Here is a 20,360-nt window from a genome sequence, read left to right on the forward strand (position 1 = left end):
AATAGGCTGTATTCATCAAACAAACGTTTATATACTGCACTATATTTAGCAAACTATAATTAGCGACTAGTGATGCTTGAAAAAACCAAGTGCAAGTATGCGGCAATCGCCGATTGCACACGAATCCATGTCCGGAAATCGAACATTTACTCGGTGTTTCACGTAACAGGATTCGTTCAATTCCGTTTAATTTTTCCGGGTCATTGGCCACGATATGCGTTTCTAGTTTCATTTCGTCTTCAACTAATACAACATTTAGAAATAAAATTGATAAGATATGAAATATTAAGATTGAACTTTTGAGATAAAACAGAGTCTGCGTGCTGTGTAGCACATACAGCAGTTTCTGTTTGTTATTGATGTGGGACGTTCGGTCATGACAACTTACACCGAACTTCTGACTATACTGCTAACGCTTATGCCATTTATATAGGTCTCTAAAAATAGACGAAGTTTGTCGTGCTCCGATTGGTGGTTCTCAGTTTGACCTTTTAAATGGCGTGTATTTTTGGATAGGTATATAGATGTTACTTTGCTTTCTGTACTTCATTCTGAATTAATCCGATCAGAACATAATACAGTGTAATAGACGACAAGAGATACACAAAATTTTTGTTTACATTAAGTGATATCCACCATGATCAACGTGGATACTTTGTTGGAGTCCGGCATTGGTTACTCGCAAGGACTTAACTCACCTATGAATGAAAATACTGACATGCAGTCGGTAAGTTATATCTTAATTACTTTTAATAAAATTAATATGTGAAAAAAATTACTTTTTTACACAATTTTGAATAAAATACTTTCTGCTGGATTTTGTCGTCACATTTTCCTCAGAAACGTGTTCGACCGAAAGGTGCCAAAGTCAGCAGCTTATTTTCAATAATAAGACCTAAACAAATGAGCTTAATGGGTGCTTACAAGGTTTCATCTTTTGTAATAATTAATGTCTCAAATTTAGTAGCATCGCAAATCGGATCAAGCGTGATGTATAGTTGCACGGACTGTATTTAATCATATGTTCCTTATATAAAGCATGCAACACACCGGCTTGTTGCAGTTTCATTCTTTGCTTTGAGTGATGGAGTTCAAAGACGAGATTGTTGGAAATTTGTTTGATTTTTCTGCCTTCTCTAATTTAGATTACTTAAAATGTGTAGATCAGGTAAACGTCTACAAAAAAATAAACCAAGAGAGTGTATCACTATTAATGCGAACACAGTTTTGTGTTTCAAATGATGAATATTCATGAGAATTAATCTTTCTTTTACTTTGTTTTAGGGCTGGCATGATATAGAGAGTCTATCCATGATGTATCAAGACAACACACCATACGAAAATGGCATGCTGCAGGCTCTAGACCAAATGAGAACGACAAATATGCCAGGAAAACAAGAGACTCAAGACCCTGCAGGAAACCGATCTCCCTGCGAGTTAAACGACGCTTATGATGAACTGCTGGATTATGATTTTATTCTTGCAAACACCGTTGAAAGTTTATATTCCGAAGAAAACTGTTTGAAAATCAAACAAGAGCAATCTCAACCAAACCTGATTACTGGCGATCCATTACCAGACTTTCATTCTACCTTCTTAGATATTCCTGATATTAAATTTGACAATGCTGTGAACAATAGTCTGCCATCCGAAATGGAAACAATGAAAATGGACTTCAATAAATACATTGTTCCAAAACAAGAATTCGGACATGCAACTGTTTCTAGTTCTTGTGCATCATATATGGGCAATAAATCCCCCGTGATGACTATGCCCAGACTGACCTGCAATGCTACCCCTGTGTCAACTCCACATCAACAGATGCATTATCCAGTTAACATTCCTAGCAATATGTCCCCACCATCTTCTCCAGAAATGCAAAATGATCTCCCTAAATACCGCGCGCCTCTTCAGATGCTGCAACAGCAACAACAGAGTCACTTCCATCGCATGGCTCCACAGCAAATCCATCCCCTTCAGAATCAGCAATACATGATGAACACTAATCCATACATGCAGAAAATGCAACAACAGCATATGCTGCAGGTCCCACACCAGATGATTACACCACCATCATCCCCCCAACTCGTAGACTTGTTACTGCCACCACCGACCGTGGATTCATCTGCCGCCCAACCAAAGAAAAGGGGCCGAAGAACCTGGGGCCGAAAACGCCAAACCAGTCATACTTGCACTCATCCTGGCTGTAGTAAAACTTACACCAAGAGTTCCCACCTGAAGGCTCACTTGCGCACCCATACAGGTGAAAAACCGTACGCATGCACGTGGAAAGGATGCGGATGGAAATTCGCTCGCTCTGATGAACTTACAAGACATTACAGAAAACACACGGGCGATCGTCCATTCCAGTGCCATCTCTGCGAAAGAGCCTTCTCAAGAAGTGACCACCTGTCACTGCACATGAAGCGACATATTTAAGAACTTGCCGCTCTAAAAACTGTCCGGCAATGAAGCCATACAAGGCTGTAATATGATCCATTGTAGACTTAACCTTTCCGTTGATTTGACTGCAAACAAAATTGCTTTTAGGTTTGACAAAGCAATATGCAACGAAATTTTGCATACTTGTAGTCAAAAGGTTCAAGTCGTTGGTCGTAATTTTCCAAAAGACCGGCTGGACCGTTTTGGAAATGCGACGCTGCAAGTGCTGTTCGCTCCGAGTGGCCACAACGCAGGGGAAGACGAAACGTAAAATATAAAATATGAACTGTTTTTGTATAAAACAAAAGTATTTGAGACAGTTGTTCTTTTATTAAGAGCATAGCCTTTATATATTGCTATGCAACTGCCACCAACCCACCGTTAACTCAATCTTCTTTATCTTAGGTTTACTTACTGGCAGCGAAAATATTGTCATTATCAATCAAGAGTGCAATTTTGCCTTTTGTGCCTGGTTTGCACATTGAACGACTGGTTTCGAATGAAATTACTGTAGATCTTTTTTATGATCATTTTTTTTTATATTTACGCAATTGCATATACTCGATACTTAATTCTTAATGAAAAGCCTAATTGAGATTTCCGAAATTATGCTTAATACGACACACCTGTAATACCTATATACAAAATGAAATAAATGTTTGTGTTCATCGATTTGCTTCCTATGAAAATCGCAGAAAACCACTTGTTATTATCCGTTGGTGCTTATATAGATATATATATATATTATCTGATTCACTGTTAATTTATTTTGTTGTATATGTAACATACACACTAGTCAATTTATTCTAATATTGTTACCGACAGTGCCATGCGAATTCCCCAGCTGGTCTGGGAGGGTTGTTTCCATACCTGTTATTTATTTTGATGGTACTAAATAAAAACGTAAGAAATCAAATATGGTGTTTCCTTTGTCCTATACGAAACTGGAAAGAGGAATGGTGAGGTTTTGCTCAATTGGGTGTGAAACTGGAAGAGATGAAAAGGAAGTCGGAAGTCAATATGGCATTTCCTTCGTTTTTTATTCACTACTGTTCAATATATATACAAAGTACCTCTTGAGGAAAAAAAGCATTTAGGTTTCAAACCATATTGATCAAGATACCTCCAAAGTTCATGATGATATGAAAAAATTATGAATGATCATAAGACAATGATAAAGCAGTCGTACACTGGATTTCATAAAATAGCCGTAGTGTTGCAATAGCACAAACTGCTCAATGGTCGAGAAAGGATCTAAGGCAGCCTTCTACCTAGTCAAAAATATCTGACGTTTTCCAGGCTTTTTTCACGATTTTGATATTTTACGTGCAAGGTACGTAAAATATAAAAATAGTAAAAAAAAAAAAAAAAAGGTCAGGAAAACGTCAGATATTTCGGACTACCTTCCACCGGCAACTGTTTCCAACATGAATAAACAATTCTCGAAGTGACGTAAACCAAACAAACATCTAATAAGCGATGGATGTTTACTGGAATGAAAAAAACCCTTAAAATTAAAAAGAACCAACGTAAAATATATTTAAACATCAATTCCTGAAAATGATTGCTCTGCTAAGGATAACATAATCTGAATTAATCTTATATATCAAAAATTTTTAAAACGTACATGTAGTTGTATTTGCAGATGTACTGTATATTATCACCTAGTTAATAACTTAATCTGCGCATGTGGAAAACAGGCCCGTATAGGAAGCAATTTCACTTTGAGGGGGCACAACCATACATTTTGAGTTGGGGGGGGGGGGGCACTATCAACTACCAAAATTCCTTGACAAGCAAAAAAAAAAGGTCATCAGACGTTATTATTAAGGGGGCACAAGTATATAGTAGCTATGTTTTCTATAGTATTCTATATGTTTAAAATTATATATATATATAAAATTATTGGGGGGGGCAGGCCCCCGTGCCCCTTCCTCCGGTTCCTACGGCCATGGAAAAAATACCACTGACACAAAAGTTCACTTTCATTTTCATGCATTTTTGTGAAGTGTATATATGGTAAGAAAAAGAAATGCAAGTTAATGACCAGAATAATAAGCCAAAAATCTTCATTTTTTTTTCGCTCTCAAAAGAAAGCAAACGCCAGCTTTTACAATACATTTATTATTTGTGCTCTATTTATATAGACAATTTACTAGCATTTTAAGTAGTCGATTGGCACGGCATGTTATATTTTTATATTTGTAGGTATTTTACTGTGTAAAAAAGTACTAACTAATAAATAACCCAAGGCATGTTTAATTTCTTTTACTCCTTAAGCGACCATTCTTCAATATAATTCATGGGGTCGTTTGACTTAATGTGTTTGCTAATCTTAAAGAGGAATTAGAAAGATAGTTAATATAAGTGTAGTATTTAGAAAAAAAATAATACATTTTCCTATTGTCTATTAACATTATTTTTACAAAATAATTATATTTAAGATTCAACTTAAAAACACTTTTATCTTTGGTTGGAAAATTTTTACGTAGCAAATCCTTATCTGAAGAGGTACCATAGACTGTGTTTTGTCACCTGATAAAACAAAATAGCTTCAGTAATTAAACTCTGTGAATAAATTAACTTGGACGGTGCAGGACTTCAAGTTAAAGTTCTATGTAAAGGAATAAACTGTCTAAAAGAAACATGACAAAATAAAGAAATCAAGGAGGACAGACAGCATCATCAATTTTCAGAATTTACTTTTCAAGTTTTTTTCAGCATTTTGTCCCTTTTGGATTGACTTTAGCACTGTAAATTTAATAGCATTAGGTCATTGAGAACACAGACCCGTAGGAAGCCATTTTAGTTGGGGGGGGGGGGGGGGTTTACAGCCAAGCATTTTCAGTTTGGGAGGAGCACTACCAAGCAAAAATTCCTTGAAAATCAAAACAAAAAAAGGCTATCAGACGTTATATTTGAGGGGGGCACAAGATGTTTTCTATAGTTTTCTATATATCGGTAAAATTATTGTAAGGGGGAGCTACTATATGATCATGCACGCCCCGCCCCCTCCCCCTTTTTACGGCCATGGAGTAATAATGTAATGAAATCCAAGTACAAAGCGCTACAATGAGACTGGCGGCTCAAGAGAGATAACTCAAACAAATTATTTGACTGTATTAGAGCGTGTATGTTAGAGCACAGGAATTCGCATACCTATCAATATTACCGAAATTTTTAGTAATTAAAAAAAATACGTAATACCTATAATAATTTATTATTATAGGTATTACTTATTTTTTTATTTACTAAACATTTCGGTAATATTGATAGGTATGCGAACTCCTGTGGTTAGAGCAACATACAAATTTTTACTTCATTGTAATTTAACCAGTGACATCAACATGTGATAAACTTTCATCAACAATATCGAATAAAACATAAAAATTTAATTGATACAATTAAATACATTGCATCAGCGAAAAAAGTTTCATATTCTTGTTCCGTGAAAAATGATGTCCAAATAAGTCGCCCTAAAAATGTTATTTTAATTTAAAAAAAAAAATAATGCAGAATTTTAACGTAAAATTGATTAAACATAAATTTGGAGCAGGGCTTTGCATGTGAACTATACCTACTAAAGATAAATTAGTTTTTTTTTAACTTGTGATTTATTTACCTTTGCTGAAAATACATGAAAATCAGTATATATCTTTAACATTATAAACTTTTAAACAGTATCATGCACTGTGTTTTTCTTTCAACTCATTAATTTGCAAGTGATGTGCTTAACTTCAATTTTTTTCGGATAGTTTCGCAAAACACACAGTCCTTGACACAAAAATAGACTCAATATACAGCTATTTAATTCTTACGGATAAATTGTGCCATAACAGTGTATAATACTGCGTATATGTCCATCAGATTCATAAAAAAATAACAACTGATTTTTTTTTTATTGCAGTTTTGCCTTATTTGTTACCCTGACTTCAAAGGTGCAATTTCGATGATGCTGTCCAGAAAAAAAAACTATTCATCGTACTTTGATGTGGAAAACTACGTTTACTAAACTTTGTGAAAATATTCAAAATAATGCTAGAAAAGCTCTGTCTATTCAAATTGCGTGTACCATGATTCGTCGGTGTTCGTGATTTTAAAAAAAATACCATTAAAGAAATGGCTGAAAGAGGAACGAACGACAACTCTGCAAGGGAGATTGCAAAAATAGTTAATTGCGATCTCCGTCATCTGAATGTTGTTCACGTGTTGACTGTCAGGGACCTTATAAATCACCATCTTAATTATACCGGATAAATTATACTGGATAGGGTTCTTTATTTAGATGATATAATTCTACTTAAGATGACAAGGTGAAGTAAATAAGATTTTCTGCTCAGTACTGTTATGTAATGTATTGCAGAGCGCATGTTTGGTCGGAGATAATATTTCAGGAATTGAACAAAAATATCTGCTTAATATGAGCACGATTTCTATCTGACCACGTGACTGCGTCTACACGCCAAATTGTCTCACTCGGATTCCTGTCAACAGCTCCTATACTTAGGTTATTATACAAAACATTAAATTTCGAAGTACCAGTACTCAAGAGGACATCATAGAATTTCAAATTAGAGGAGTTGCTGCTTTATCAGTCATAACCTTTGATTTTAGTTCAATTAAGCTAATAAATTTGTAACATTGAAGTGCAAATGACGGTAACTTTTGAATTAGAAGATTTATCAAAAATCTGAGATACAGTTTTTAAGTTCAATTTTTAATCTACCTTGAGGCAAATTGACCACTTTGAGGGGTTAAATACCAAAAAGTTGATTTATAAAATATTTAAGCACTAAAATTTACATTAACATTGAAATACTTTTTAAATAAGTTATCAATTAAAGTTTAAATTAGGATAATTAAATAGTAAATTTAACAAGCTTTGAAATTATATATACTTTTATTATGTTATCTTTGATAATGAAAGAATTACATGCAAATTAAATTCTGGCATTTGGAAACCTTTGGTGTATCCTTAACCTTGTCAGTTTTTGTTTTGAAACAATAATCTAAGAATACTATTATAAAAATTTCAACATTTTTGGGATAGCACATCGTTATGTGAAAGAGCAACTTAAAACGTTCACAACAAATACTTGTAATGATGGTGACAGAGGAAAAATAGTCTTTAGGTTGTCACAAGTCACTTCCCATTTGAATGATAATGTTGATTTATACGTCCTCGTGTGTGTTGTATTTGGTCTCTATACGTATTTTTTGCTAAAATGTAATGCTTCTAACAAATTATGAAAATAATACCTATTTTGCAGCACTTGGTCCCTTACAAATATTTTAAAACAAAATATTGAAATGGGAATTTTAAATTTGTTTACAATGTTAACAATTGCAAATCCTCCTTCCCAAGCACTCACTATGTTTACAAAGAAATGAAAAGGTCAACATTCTCCATCACGTGCAACATCTTAAACATGATAAGCTACTTACAGACATCTCTGATGGAAAACGCAACGGAAGTCAAGGAATAATGGAATGAAAAAGTAGCATGAGAGAAAGAGAAAGAGGGAGAGAGAGCTAAAGGAAGATACTGATTTACCCTGACGCTACACTGACTTTTATCACTATATTCACTAAACACCTCATTGTATACATTTTTAATTTATTTTTGACATTTCATTGCTCTGGTGAATTTTTTTCAACATCATTTACATCAATTTATTTTCAACATCATTTACATCAATATATTTTCAATATTCTCAGTATCTTACAATGCTACATAGCATTAAATGTAAAAATTAGAGCATGGTGTGTGATTAAATTTTGCGTGATGCCATTTTAATCGGTCATATTTATACATTCTAGGGATTGGATACGTGCAGATTCTTTGAATGATGTAAATCATTTCCTTGTAATAAAAACAATGATTATAATGATTGTCCACTATGTAAATAAATATTCGAACATTCAATTTAAAAGTTATGCTTGTAATTAAAGTAGATATTTCCTAATCAACCGAAATATTATGCAATCAGATATATACAATGCGTAAACAGTGTTTGTAAAACCGAAAACCTGAATTCAAATTTACATACGAGGGTTGTTCGGAAAGTTCGTGGACTACCGTCATAACTTTTTTACTTAATGTCATATTATATCCAAATTTGGAAGAAATATTTCAACAGTAAATTCAAATGATGTGTATTAAATTTTTTTAAAATATCGTTGTTTATTTCAAACTTATTTAGACTTAAAAAATGCGAAAATCGGACCACGGAGCAGGTCAAAATTTTGTACTTTACAATCAAGACACTAAATAATGTCTGAAGTCATATCTTCTGTAAAATGACACAAAAAAGGAAAAATTGTACACACTCAAATTAAGAATTGTTTCATCGTTTCTGATTCCAAATTATGACTTAATACTATACTTCGATGAAAAGAAATCAGTTGTACAACATATGCAGTCCTCATTGAAAAAGGCGAAAAAGATGACGACGTAGAACGTCACGGAGCAGCAGCTAACCATACAATTTTGTGTTGTACTCTGGAAAACTCCAGAAAAAAACTCTGAAAATACCAGAGGGAGTAGGAAATATGTAAAAAGCGAGCCAAGCATATGTGTGTACATAGTACAAGCGGTATTTGAATGATAGACTATACTCTGCTTAGACGATGGTGATCTGAGAGAAAACGGATTATCTGTAAAAATCTTATCAAAAACATTGAAAAGTTAGTAACGTCATGCTAAGAGTTAGGCGCTTCACAGATGCTGATTTTGTGAAAGCACGTTTATGCAGTGAAAAAAATATAACATTGACAAACAAAATAATGCTACAGAAACAATTGTTAGCAAAATAGATTTCAAGTAATAGAGAAAAGTTTTTAATGAGTGCACTGGTATATGGCAATACCGTGTGAAATGTATAGGGATAGTATTTTTGAGAACCTCATGTCGGTATGTTTTTGACGTTACAGAGTTAAGTTTGCTCCGTGGTTACAAAACGTGCTGATTTTAAAATTAAATAACATGAATTCTATTAAATCATATGGAATGAAACTTCACACTTAAACAAAATAAATATTTTTACATATGATAATGTGCTCATTTTAAATTTCTTGAAGATAGTATAACGAAGATTGGCATAGTCCACGAACTTTCCGAACGACCCTCGTATTATATGAGATAAATTCGAAGATACGTTTTTGGTCAGAATCTGAGTCTTGAATACAGTTTTGCAGATTAGAAAAAAATATAGTTATTAACTTCAGAACACAGGGGTTCATTTAAATTGTTAATAAAATGAGTGTTGGTGATATTTAGTTGGCCAAGTTAAATATAATGCGTTCAAACAATACAAGCTTAATGGAATATTAAATTATGCAGACAGGATCGTTCTGCCGATGTTCATCATATCGGAGTGGCTATATATTTTATAAGCAAGTATCACTTAAATACCAAATTTAAATGGTTTTACACCCTTCCATTTCTCGCACCAATAAAGACACTTTTAAAAGAGACATTTCTTTCTAAAGCTTTGATCCTGTACAGATTTCATATACAGTTGCGCTTCATTAATCCGGAAGCTTGTGTTCCAGAGCAAATCTTCCGGATTACTGAAACATACATGTATAGAAATTGTTCCGAACACATTTCGTCCGGAAGGTGAAGCGGAGTAGACTCCAATGTATTCTTCTTTGAAAACTTCAAAGGTTTTTTTTTTTTTTTTTTTTATATATATAGAATTAGTAAATCTCTAGAGTTAGATGAATCAAAAAATGTGTCAATGTGAGCAAAAGTTTAACTGTATACATGTAACAAAAGTAAAACTCTTCAAATCATACCTACGATATAAAAATGATTCCTGTCATCTGCTGATAAGGAAATTAGAAATATCAAACTCGATCGAAAATACATGTATTATAAACCGCTGCAACCTCTTTGTCATGGCTTTACTTCAGCAATGAAGTTCAATTCAATTTTGAAAAATCCATTTTAATCCACTATATTATTGTATTATATAATATCGTGCCAATGAACTAAATACTTGATCTATAATAAATACCTGATATACATTGACTTATGCACTGCACTTGTTATATGATGCAAGATCAACATTAAATGAATTGACCGATGCAAACACATTGTGTATTTATGTTAAAATAAAACATGATATTAGTTGGAAGGAAAATAAATTCAATCCACGTGTAAAAAAAAAATTCTTTCTTTAAATGAATATGACCTGAGCTAATTGCGGATTAGACTTCATTCACTTTCAAAAAAAAAAGACTACAGTAAAACCAGATTTACAACAACAACACTATTCAAAGTGGCAAGACATTTATTTTCTGTGATTTAAAATGCAACAAATGTTACAGGTATTATATATAAGATTTTATTATGTCGATAGATTTGAGCTGATTTTGGTGTGCGAGTGACTATATATAATTATAACGATCTTGAGTTACAGGTCATTGCATTCCCTCTGATCCACGCTTGAAAAGAAAAGAAGAGCGAATCCTAAACCATTCGCTTGCAAACATGTTTCAAAATTTGCTTGTATGATATACCAATTTGAATTTCTATCGACTGCATGTGAGAACATTTTTATAATTACAGAAAAAATCTCCTTATACGAACAATAGAACAATGTTCAGCCTTTGCCTACCAAGAACGATTACTATGTGGATTTTTTAATCATTGAATTTCTAATTTTTAGCAAAAGTTAATTATAGAGATAATTTTGACACTATGGAATATAACGTGTAAAACGTTCCATTACTATACTTTTTGTTATTCTTATTCAAAGAATTTATTATTCTTACTTTAAAAACATATCATTCTTATTCAATAAAATGTTGATTCCTATTCGATAAGTTGCCATTTCTATTCGATAAATTGTTATTCCTATTGGAAGAATATGATTCCTATTCCAAAATATATCAATTATGTTCGAAAACATTTTTCCTATTCGATAACATGTCATTCATATTCGAAAACATGTGATTATTATTCGATTATTTTGTCATTCCTATTCGATAATTTCGTCATTCTCATTCGATAATCATGTGATACATGTATATATGCAATAAACTTGTTATTCCTATTCGAAAACATATCATTCCTATTCGAAAACATACGATTCCTATTCGATAATCTTAAAAAGATTATGGAATAGAAATTATAGGTTTTCTAATAGGGATGGTATGTTTTTCAATAGAAATCACATTTTTTCGCAAAAGAATAACAACTTATCGAATAGGAATCACATTTTATCGAATAGGAATTATGTGTTTTAAAATAATAACAACAAATTTTTTGAAAAAGTATAATACTGCAACGTTTTACACACCATAATGGAAACTATAGTTAGTTATAGTGATAACGTTGGCATTTTTGTTTACTGTATAGTGATCACACAGTCTGACTAAAGCCATCCCCTACTATTTCACTTCGTTCGTAGGGTCCCTACGAACGAAGTGAAATAGTAGGGGATGGCTTTAGTCAGACTGTGTGATCACACTGACAATTTGATTTTCTTTAGTGATAACTTTGAAAACTTCAATTTTTTTTTTTATAGTTATAACTTTGATGTTCTTTATATTGTTAAACATGTATTTTATATGATAACTCTACACAATCCGGTTTGACGTATTTTTTGACATTTGCATACTTTGATATACGGAAGCCCATTTAGGACCTATCGAAAATTATTTTTGATTTCGATATAACGAATTGTCGAATTTGTTATAACGAATTTAATTCGTTGTAACAATTTCTTTGAATTCGTTATAACGAATTCAATCTGTTATAACAAATTTATTGAATTCGTGATAACGAATTCAAAAATTTGATATAACAAATTAGATTGTTATAACAAATTCTAAAACTTGTTATAACGAATTAAATTCGTTAAAACGAATTCCTAACTTTGTTATAACAAATTAAATTCGTTAAAACGAATTCGACAAATCGTTATATCGAATTCATATATATTTTTTCTATAGGCCCCGATTGTTAAATTTGATTAAACGAATTTAATTCGTTATAACAAATTCAATAAATTTGCTATAACAGATTAAATTCGATGTAACGAATTCAAAGAAATTGTTATAACGAATTAAATTCGTTATAACAAATTCGACAATTCATTACGTCGAATTCAAAATATTTTTCGATAGGTCCTAAATGGGCTTTCGTATTGATATACTAATAAGCATAATATCATTGGATCCTCTGTTTATTTTGAAAACTTTGCTTTATTGTAGTGATAACTTTGACATTTTGATTTTTGTTTGTTTGTTTTGTTAAGGGTTGTTTGATTTTTAAAACATTTTTAAAAACTTGGCTGCAAGCCCTGATTTATTCTAACAATTTATTCTAACAAATTAGTTTCATTTGAGATCAGCTTTACAATCACCAGTAGATATATAAAATTCACTCCTTAGATTAGAATCAATATACTTTACGGAAAAAAAAATATCTTTCTGTAATTAGACGCGGGACCCGTACCATGAATGGAATGGAATGACCACTAGTGAACTACAATGTATTTATCATAAGTTACAATGTACCTTCAGCACGTTCAGTGTCCACTTTTTGTAAATTTCCAAATTATATGATATTTGGAAAGTGTGCGGGTTATTTCTTTCTTTTATAATTCATGATTACTCATGTATCTTGCTTTGTTATGTTTAAAGACCATCAAACACTAGGTTTTTGTATTGCAGGCAAGAGAACTGCATTTTGCAGAGTTTGTAGGTCAAAGACAGGCCTTTAACTCAAAAGCTATAACTTTGTAATCTCAAACACGATACCACGTAATTAGCTGAGTTTTAGATTAAATGATAATAACTAGTAATGAACCACGTGACTGGCTCATTTCTAAAGAGATATCAATAATAAACATCCCCAGTAACATGAAATAGGCATCAAATCTGACTCAATTTGACTTTTATAAGGTAAGAAAAACTTAGTTCTGCTAATGATTTTAATATAGTTATTTTTATCTATATTTTTTCTTGTTTATTCACATTTCAAGAGATAGTTCAGAAAAGAATGCTTGGCATTATTGATTTTCGGTGCGTCTCCAGTTTACTAGAATTTAATTTTGATGCAATTGCTCCTGTAATCTCATGTATTACAATATTTAACGAAAAATGCGTTTGTCAGTCTCATTTATTCCATCGTCAATTAAAAATGTTATCTACTAGTACTTATTTTCACACGAATCTTTAACTCATGTATCACTGTCCCCTATTTATCAATCATCTGTAACCTTAACATTTCATTTGAGGTGTTTAGTCGCTGTGTCAGCGATGCACCAATATTGAATATGAAAGATTACTCTAAAACGGAATATTTGATATTCACTGTGATATAGAATAAGCTCTATTTGACACTAGATCTTCTTTGTATAATCAGTATTCTATCCGTTACTTAACAGAAGAAATATTGACATGCTATCGTTTTCCCTTCATTAACCGCATAAAGCACCTAGCAACCCGCGTCAAATGCGAATAAAAAAGCACCGAAGAACCTAGAAAAGATGACTGTTGATGACTTATACGAACGGTGAACTTTAGTGATCTAGTACTACACAATTTTAATAAATGGATTTGAAATTAATATAGATTGGAACCAGGCAAGAATCTGGGTTATCGTCCGAATCTTTTTTGTATTAACAATATACATCAGTCAATACCTTATTGTTTTATCTCGATAGCTTTAAATATTTCAGCAATACTGTAATGCAATAGACCCCTTTTAAAACGGTCTCTGTAATTTGTAGGAATACTATTACATGTCTTTCGTCTTTGTGCATGTGTGTGTGTTTTCCTATTTTTAAAAAGATGAAATTTGGTTGATAACATTTTTTCCTTAGAGAGTATTACATAATTGTACCAAAATCTCTTTACATGTCCTTTTAAAAAATTTAGTTTATGTATTAGAGAACCTATTGATCATCAGATTCACAAGTAAACCATGCTATAAAGCTTTCCTGGCCATTTAACAGATACAAATTCGTTATTAAAATCTTATCATCGATTCACTGTACTTTTTTCCGCTTCTAAACCAAATATTTGCTTTGCAAGATTAGTGTGTGGAGTATTCATTGAACACTATTTATTTTGAATTGATCTTCAAATCATAACAAATTCGTCACATTGGCAAATTGAACATATAGAAATTGTATTGTTTTTTAGTTGTTCATAATGCGATTTGAATTTTTTCTCTAGAATCAATATATAATCCTTAGTGACTGCCCGAAGGTCCGACCCACAAATTCACTAAGTAAACATGTTGGCAAAAATGAAAGCTAGTACTGAGCAAGAGCTCGAAAAGAAGACAGCGGATTTCGAGAGAAAACCCGCCCCTTCTGGAGACCGCAAACAGAGTTACGTAGAACGGAAGGGGAGTGTTAGTGAAAAAAGAAGAAACAGCGTTGCACCAATGCCTAAAAAACCGATAACGGGTGGCAAAGCCGCCCAGCAGATGGGTCATTCCCTGACCGGAATGTTGGCCACCAAAAAGTTCTTTAAGCGGTTTTCCAAAAGAGAAAGAACACTATCGACAGTTACTGTTCCACCCAAGGAATATGAACCGACTTACCGAATGGTTCCAAAACGGAAGTTTAATCAACAGCACGTGCATGATGTTGTCAAAAAACTTGTGGACGAAAAGCTGGATAAAATGATTTACAGCAAAAAATGGTCACCCAATCTAACAAAAATTATGTGTAACCAAATTAAAGAGAAGATAAAGACATTGAATTATGAAAGGTACAAACTGATTTGCAACGTAACACTTGGAGAAAATAAAGGACCCGGTATCATGGCAACCAGTCGATGCTCGTGGGATCCGAAAACGGACGATTTTGCTACTTATTCCTTTCAGAGCAAACATTTATACTGCACAGTAACAGTTTTCGGTGTTTACAAGGAATAATGCCAATTCTGTAATAGTAATGTACTACATTATAATTCTGATATTGGTGAGGATGACATAACTGTGATTATGATGATCTTTTTTGAATGTGATAGTGTGCAAGCCTTTTATTATTGAATACTATTATTTTTGGTGCAAAGAAAGACTTACTGGAAAAATAAAAGATTGACAGTACATGTACATAACAGAGTTGTGCTTAAGTGTTAGGTCTACAGACGTGCGTGCGAAAATGAAAAGAATGCTCTAAATGCAATATTTATATTGCAGATTTTCTTTTCAATGAGATTATCTTTTTCTTATAGTTTCAAATTGTGGAGATAGTGTCATTGCATTTAAACTTTGAATGAAATTAAGCTGTCTATCCTTGCTTCTCTTGGAATTATACAAGTAAATTTTATCTTGACAACGCATTTGTATCTGTCTGTTTTAAAATATTTTGATATATTCTTCTGATACTAGCTAAACAAAACCTATTCTAATCTAGGATCAATACATTTAATACTATCGAAAATGCATTTGAAATTGATTTTTCATTTCCTACTTCTGAAAGCAATGAATAAATTTCGAAATTAAGACAACATGTTGAGAATTTTTTCAACGATTTCTTCTGAGAAAATATAAAAATCAATGATGTATATTTGAAAGTGACATGGATACTTTTTTCCTTCTATAGGTGTTTCAGTTGAATTGTTTTCTTTGGTTGGTAAAAACAAAGCAAGATCGAATATGTAAACATAAAGCAACTTCTGGGTAGCAGAAAATCAATTCCGAGGCATTGTCGAAAAAATTAAAGGTAACTGGGTATGATTTGAATGTAACTTTGAAAAAAAAAAATCTTAGCTCTTTTCCTCGCTATGGCATTCATATAAAATAAAATGTAGATCGGCGTAGTTTCTTGAACGAATAAAAGCTTTTAGGAAATACAGCTTACTGCAAGAAATAACTGCATAATTATCAAGGAGGAAACAAAGTACTGAGATCACTGAAAAATTGGTTTATTTGTTGATTTGACAAATTTACATATATTCTTTTAATTCCCATATTTCATGAGTTTTACCATTACTTCTTGTCTATCTGCATGTATTGCAGATAATTTTTTTTTCTTATGGAAATGCAAATTTCTTGAATACAAGAATATGCAATTTAAATGCACTGCCCGGAAAAAAATCTAAGTGAGGCACAAAAAAGGCCACAGGCCTACGCATGCACATGTATATATAGATAAGTATATCAACGAAAATTTAGGTAAACAATAAAATGCTTTCTTTGGTTGTTAGTACATGAATATTGCATGTATGTAGTTGAGTGTAACATTGAAAATTTTCACCCCAAGAAAACCATTGTCAACCAAGGCGCAGTGTTGACAATGGTTTTCGAGGGGTGAAAATTTTCAATGTTACACTCAACTACATGTAATATTTATTATATTATACTGAATGTTTTATACAAATACATATATCAGTGAACCTTGCGCGCATAAATTCTGCGCAGTCACTAATTTTTGGAATATCACCCGTCGGCAAGCAATGTTGACTGTTGCTACGCTGGAGGGCGTGGCTTCATCATTCAGCGGGTAATAGTGTTTTTTAACAAATGTTTCTCGACGAATCAGATTCAACTAATTTACATGAAAGTATAATATTACGGAATGTTGCAGAAAAAATACATAACCCGCGTAAGCGGGTTATGTGAATTTTTTTCTGCAATAGCTCCGACGTTAATTCCCATACTAACAAACAAAGAAAGACATTTTATTGTTTATATTTATATTTATAAAATAAAATATTCAAAGTTAATTAAATAATTATGTTAAGTATTGTATTATAGATGTTTATGTCATTGTATGCATAATTGATGGAACAGCCGTTGCTTAAGAAATCTATGCAGGCGGCTTGCTTAGTGTTGTTTACTGACTAATTAACGGCAATGGTTTGTATAAGAAATAAAGGAAATAATGTTCAGAGGATGTAAATATTTTTCGATAAACAGTGCAATATGAAATAACACCAGGTGGGTATACATGTAAAAAATGCATCAGCTATTTGCGTTTTATTCTCCGAATTGCACTGATCTTATTATTGCGAGTTTTTCTCGCTTCGAAAGTGGACATCACATGTTGCCAAGCTGACATCCTTTATGTCTCATTAGCCAAGTTATAAACCTCTAAATATCAAAAGTAGTTCAGACAATCTGACTATTGATCCATCTTCTTTTATGGGAATATATTTACATCCACTGAATAGTATCTCCTTTATTTCTTAAGAAAACCATTGTCGTTTATCAGTCAGTAACCAGTGCTAAGCATATCCTTGAGCAGTGGCTTTTCCGTCAATGAAATGTACAATGATGTACATATCAATAATACAATATTTAACCTACTTAATCGATTATTTGCACAGATATAAATGTAAACAATAAAATGTCTTTCTTTGGTTGTTAGTACGGAAATTAACATTTCAGATATTGCAGAAAAATTACATAACCCACTTAGGCGGATTATGCATTTTTTTCTGCAAAAGCTGCAACATTAATTCCTGTACCAATAACGAAAGGAAGCATTTTATTGTTTAAGATAACCATCTTCCTTGGAAGACGGTATACAGAATTGAAAATTTTAAATTCTTCGGACTATGCACTTCCTCTCTTTTGTGATTGATAGAAAATGGAGTGAAAATATTGGTTACAATGCTGTTCAATACAAGAGAGATAATTTTCTGGTGTTCTAATTTTCGTACGACTTAGCACGTTTTCTTTTTAAAAAATCGACAAAAAGAACAAAAGAAAATTTCAGTAAATGAAACTACCACTTTATTTTTTAAAGCAACTACTATTATTTAAAAGTGTTTCTTTATTTTCACGGTTAATAGAAATTGAATGCAAACATCAAAATTTATGTTAATTCTATTTTTCTTTTCTAATTTTGTTTTGCACGTGAACCCTATGCATTGATCAGGTAGACGCAACATTCCAACAAAACAAAGGCCTAACAATTGGTATAAAACACGTCAGCCAAAATACGATCCAGTAATAGATTATGTTTGCTAACAAGGGCATTATAATTTCCATAGAATTGACGAAATGCTGACTTTAAACAAGGTTGTTGAAATCCCTGTAACATCAACTTATCTGTCTGTAGCCTACCTCGAAATTTATCGTACTCGGAGCATGCTCTTGAGTATCAAATATTTTGGAAGGTGTAAATATACATTATCGTAAATACTAGTATTAGAATGAAATTAATTATTGATGGATTCCTACACATACTCGGATCTATCATAGACAGATAAGTATATCAAAATGCTTAAAACAGGTTTATTAAGGAAAAAATTAATAACAAAAGCTTGTTTTGAAAAATATTTGTTATGAAACCAGGGAAGCTTTATACCAATAAAAGCGTAGCGTACCTTGACAGGTACTTACAAATATTTATGTCTCATAATATAATAATACATGTAGTTCGTCCGTAGTTGTCCGTGATTACTATAAAAACGCTAGAAGAAGTCAATATTTTAGGCATGAAGATGACTTATGTTAAAAATTATAGACTGACCACTTAGTATTTTATGCTACTGTACTCATTAAAAGTGTTAGAAGTTGTAAAACATTAAGATATCTTACCAATCGTTAGTTATAGTATTTCTTATTTAAAAATCTAATTTTAGTGGCAAGAATTCAACTAAAACATGTTTGATATAATTATATGTTGAATTATATTAAATCAATATGGAGCTAAAGAACACTAATCAAGCTCTAAAGACCATAGAAAATACAAACCAGGAGCAGAGCAAACACAGACCTCTAAAACATCAGAGATGGGATCAGGTCCATGGAGGAGTAGGCATCTCCTGCCGACCGGTCTCACCCGCCGTATTCGATTTAATAATAGATTGTATTTGCTGACAAGGTCGTTGTATCGACCATAGAACTTGCGAAATGATTACTTTAAACGAAACAGTTGTTCTTGTTTCATCAACTTGTTTGTCAATAGCTTGCCTCGTTTCAGAAATTTTTCGTACGTAGAGCATGCTCTTGCATATCGAATCAAATGGAAGACATAAACCCTAATATGCAGGATCTTTGAAAAGGTTGTTCACAGTAAAGCACTGGCAGTGCTCGATTTAATGCAGTTGACTACCGAGCAAGGGTACTTTCAGTATATTGAGTTCATTTTCTTGAATATCAGATTCTTTTTGCTACGGAAAATGAGGACATGCACACACTGCGACTAGGGCGGGGCAGTAGACTCTGTTGTTGAGCATTTTGTAGATAACTATGTGATGAATGGAGATCTGGTCAATAATGGCCAATGTCTCTGCGAAAGGGCTGAAAGAAAACGAATAGAGGTGGATGTATATGGCAACTCTCAATACAGGTTTACTGATTCAGACAGCACCAATACAAAATCACTTTCACAGGGGGGAATTTTAAAACCATAATATTATTAGGATCAAATCTACAAAAAACATAGCGTAGAGTATTGTTTCCTGAAGCATAATATCTAATGATGATATACAGATGGAATCAATTTCTGCTATTTTACAAATGTTGACAGTTTAGTCCCTGTGGTTGATGCAATCAAGCAAAGAACTAAATTTTAGGTCCTTTTATTATATAGTTATCAGTATTCTGTCAGTATACCCTAAACCCAAAGGAGTATAAGCAGAGATTTGTTAGCTCTGAATTTTTCAATTAGAAAGAAGTAAAGTATGGAACGCCAAATTAACATAATTGCATTCAAGTATTTATACCTATCTTCAAATAATTTTACCTGTCTTCAAATCAATTGTTCTTATCTTTAAATTAATTGAAGATAGTTTTAATTTAATTATACCTATCTTTAATTCATTTGGAGATAGGTACAATTGATTTGAAGAAAGGTATAATTGAAGATAGGTACAAATACCATAGATTAAAGATGGGTATAATTTTGAAGTGAACCTAGTTATAAATGTAATATACCTATCTTTAAATTCTTTGTGAAGATGTATTAATTGTACCTATCTTTAAATCAATT

The 20,360-nt window shown here is 32.4% G+C and overlaps 3 protein-coding genes across 3 annotated transcripts in view; all 3 read left to right on the forward strand.

Annotated features, from left to right (window-relative positions):
• LOC133205673 (actin, cytoplasmic-like) overlaps positions 1-20,360 on the forward strand; it is a 222,067-nt gene that overhangs the window by 172,614 nt on the left and 29,093 nt on the right. The gene's annotated exons all lie outside the window — the stretch shown is intronic.
• LOC133205619 (Kruppel-like factor 3) lies at positions 535-3,358 on the forward strand. The gene is made up of 2 exons (XM_061341463.1): positions 535-727; positions 1,285-3,358. Exons 1-2 carry the CDS (start codon positions 638-640, stop codon positions 2,437-2,439), a joined length of 1,245 nt encoding a protein of 414 aa, XP_061197447.1. The 5' UTR covers positions 535-637; the 3' UTR covers positions 2,440-3,358.
• LOC133178371 (dynein light chain Tctex-type protein 2B-like) lies at positions 14,492-15,699 on the forward strand. The gene has a single exon (XM_061313102.1). The coding sequence runs from the start codon at positions 14,699-14,701 to the stop codon at positions 15,344-15,346; it is 648 nt and encodes a 215-aa protein (XP_061169086.1). The 5' UTR covers positions 14,492-14,698; the 3' UTR covers positions 15,347-15,699.

This window comes from Saccostrea echinata, unplaced genomic scaffold, assembly GCF_033153115.1.
Source record: "Saccostrea echinata isolate AGI-Se365-2 ecotype Australia unplaced genomic scaffold, CSIRO_AGI_Sech_v1 ptg000002l, whole genome shotgun sequence".
Taxonomy (NCBI): Eukaryota; Metazoa; Mollusca; class Bivalvia; order Ostreida; family Ostreidae; genus Saccostrea; species Saccostrea echinata.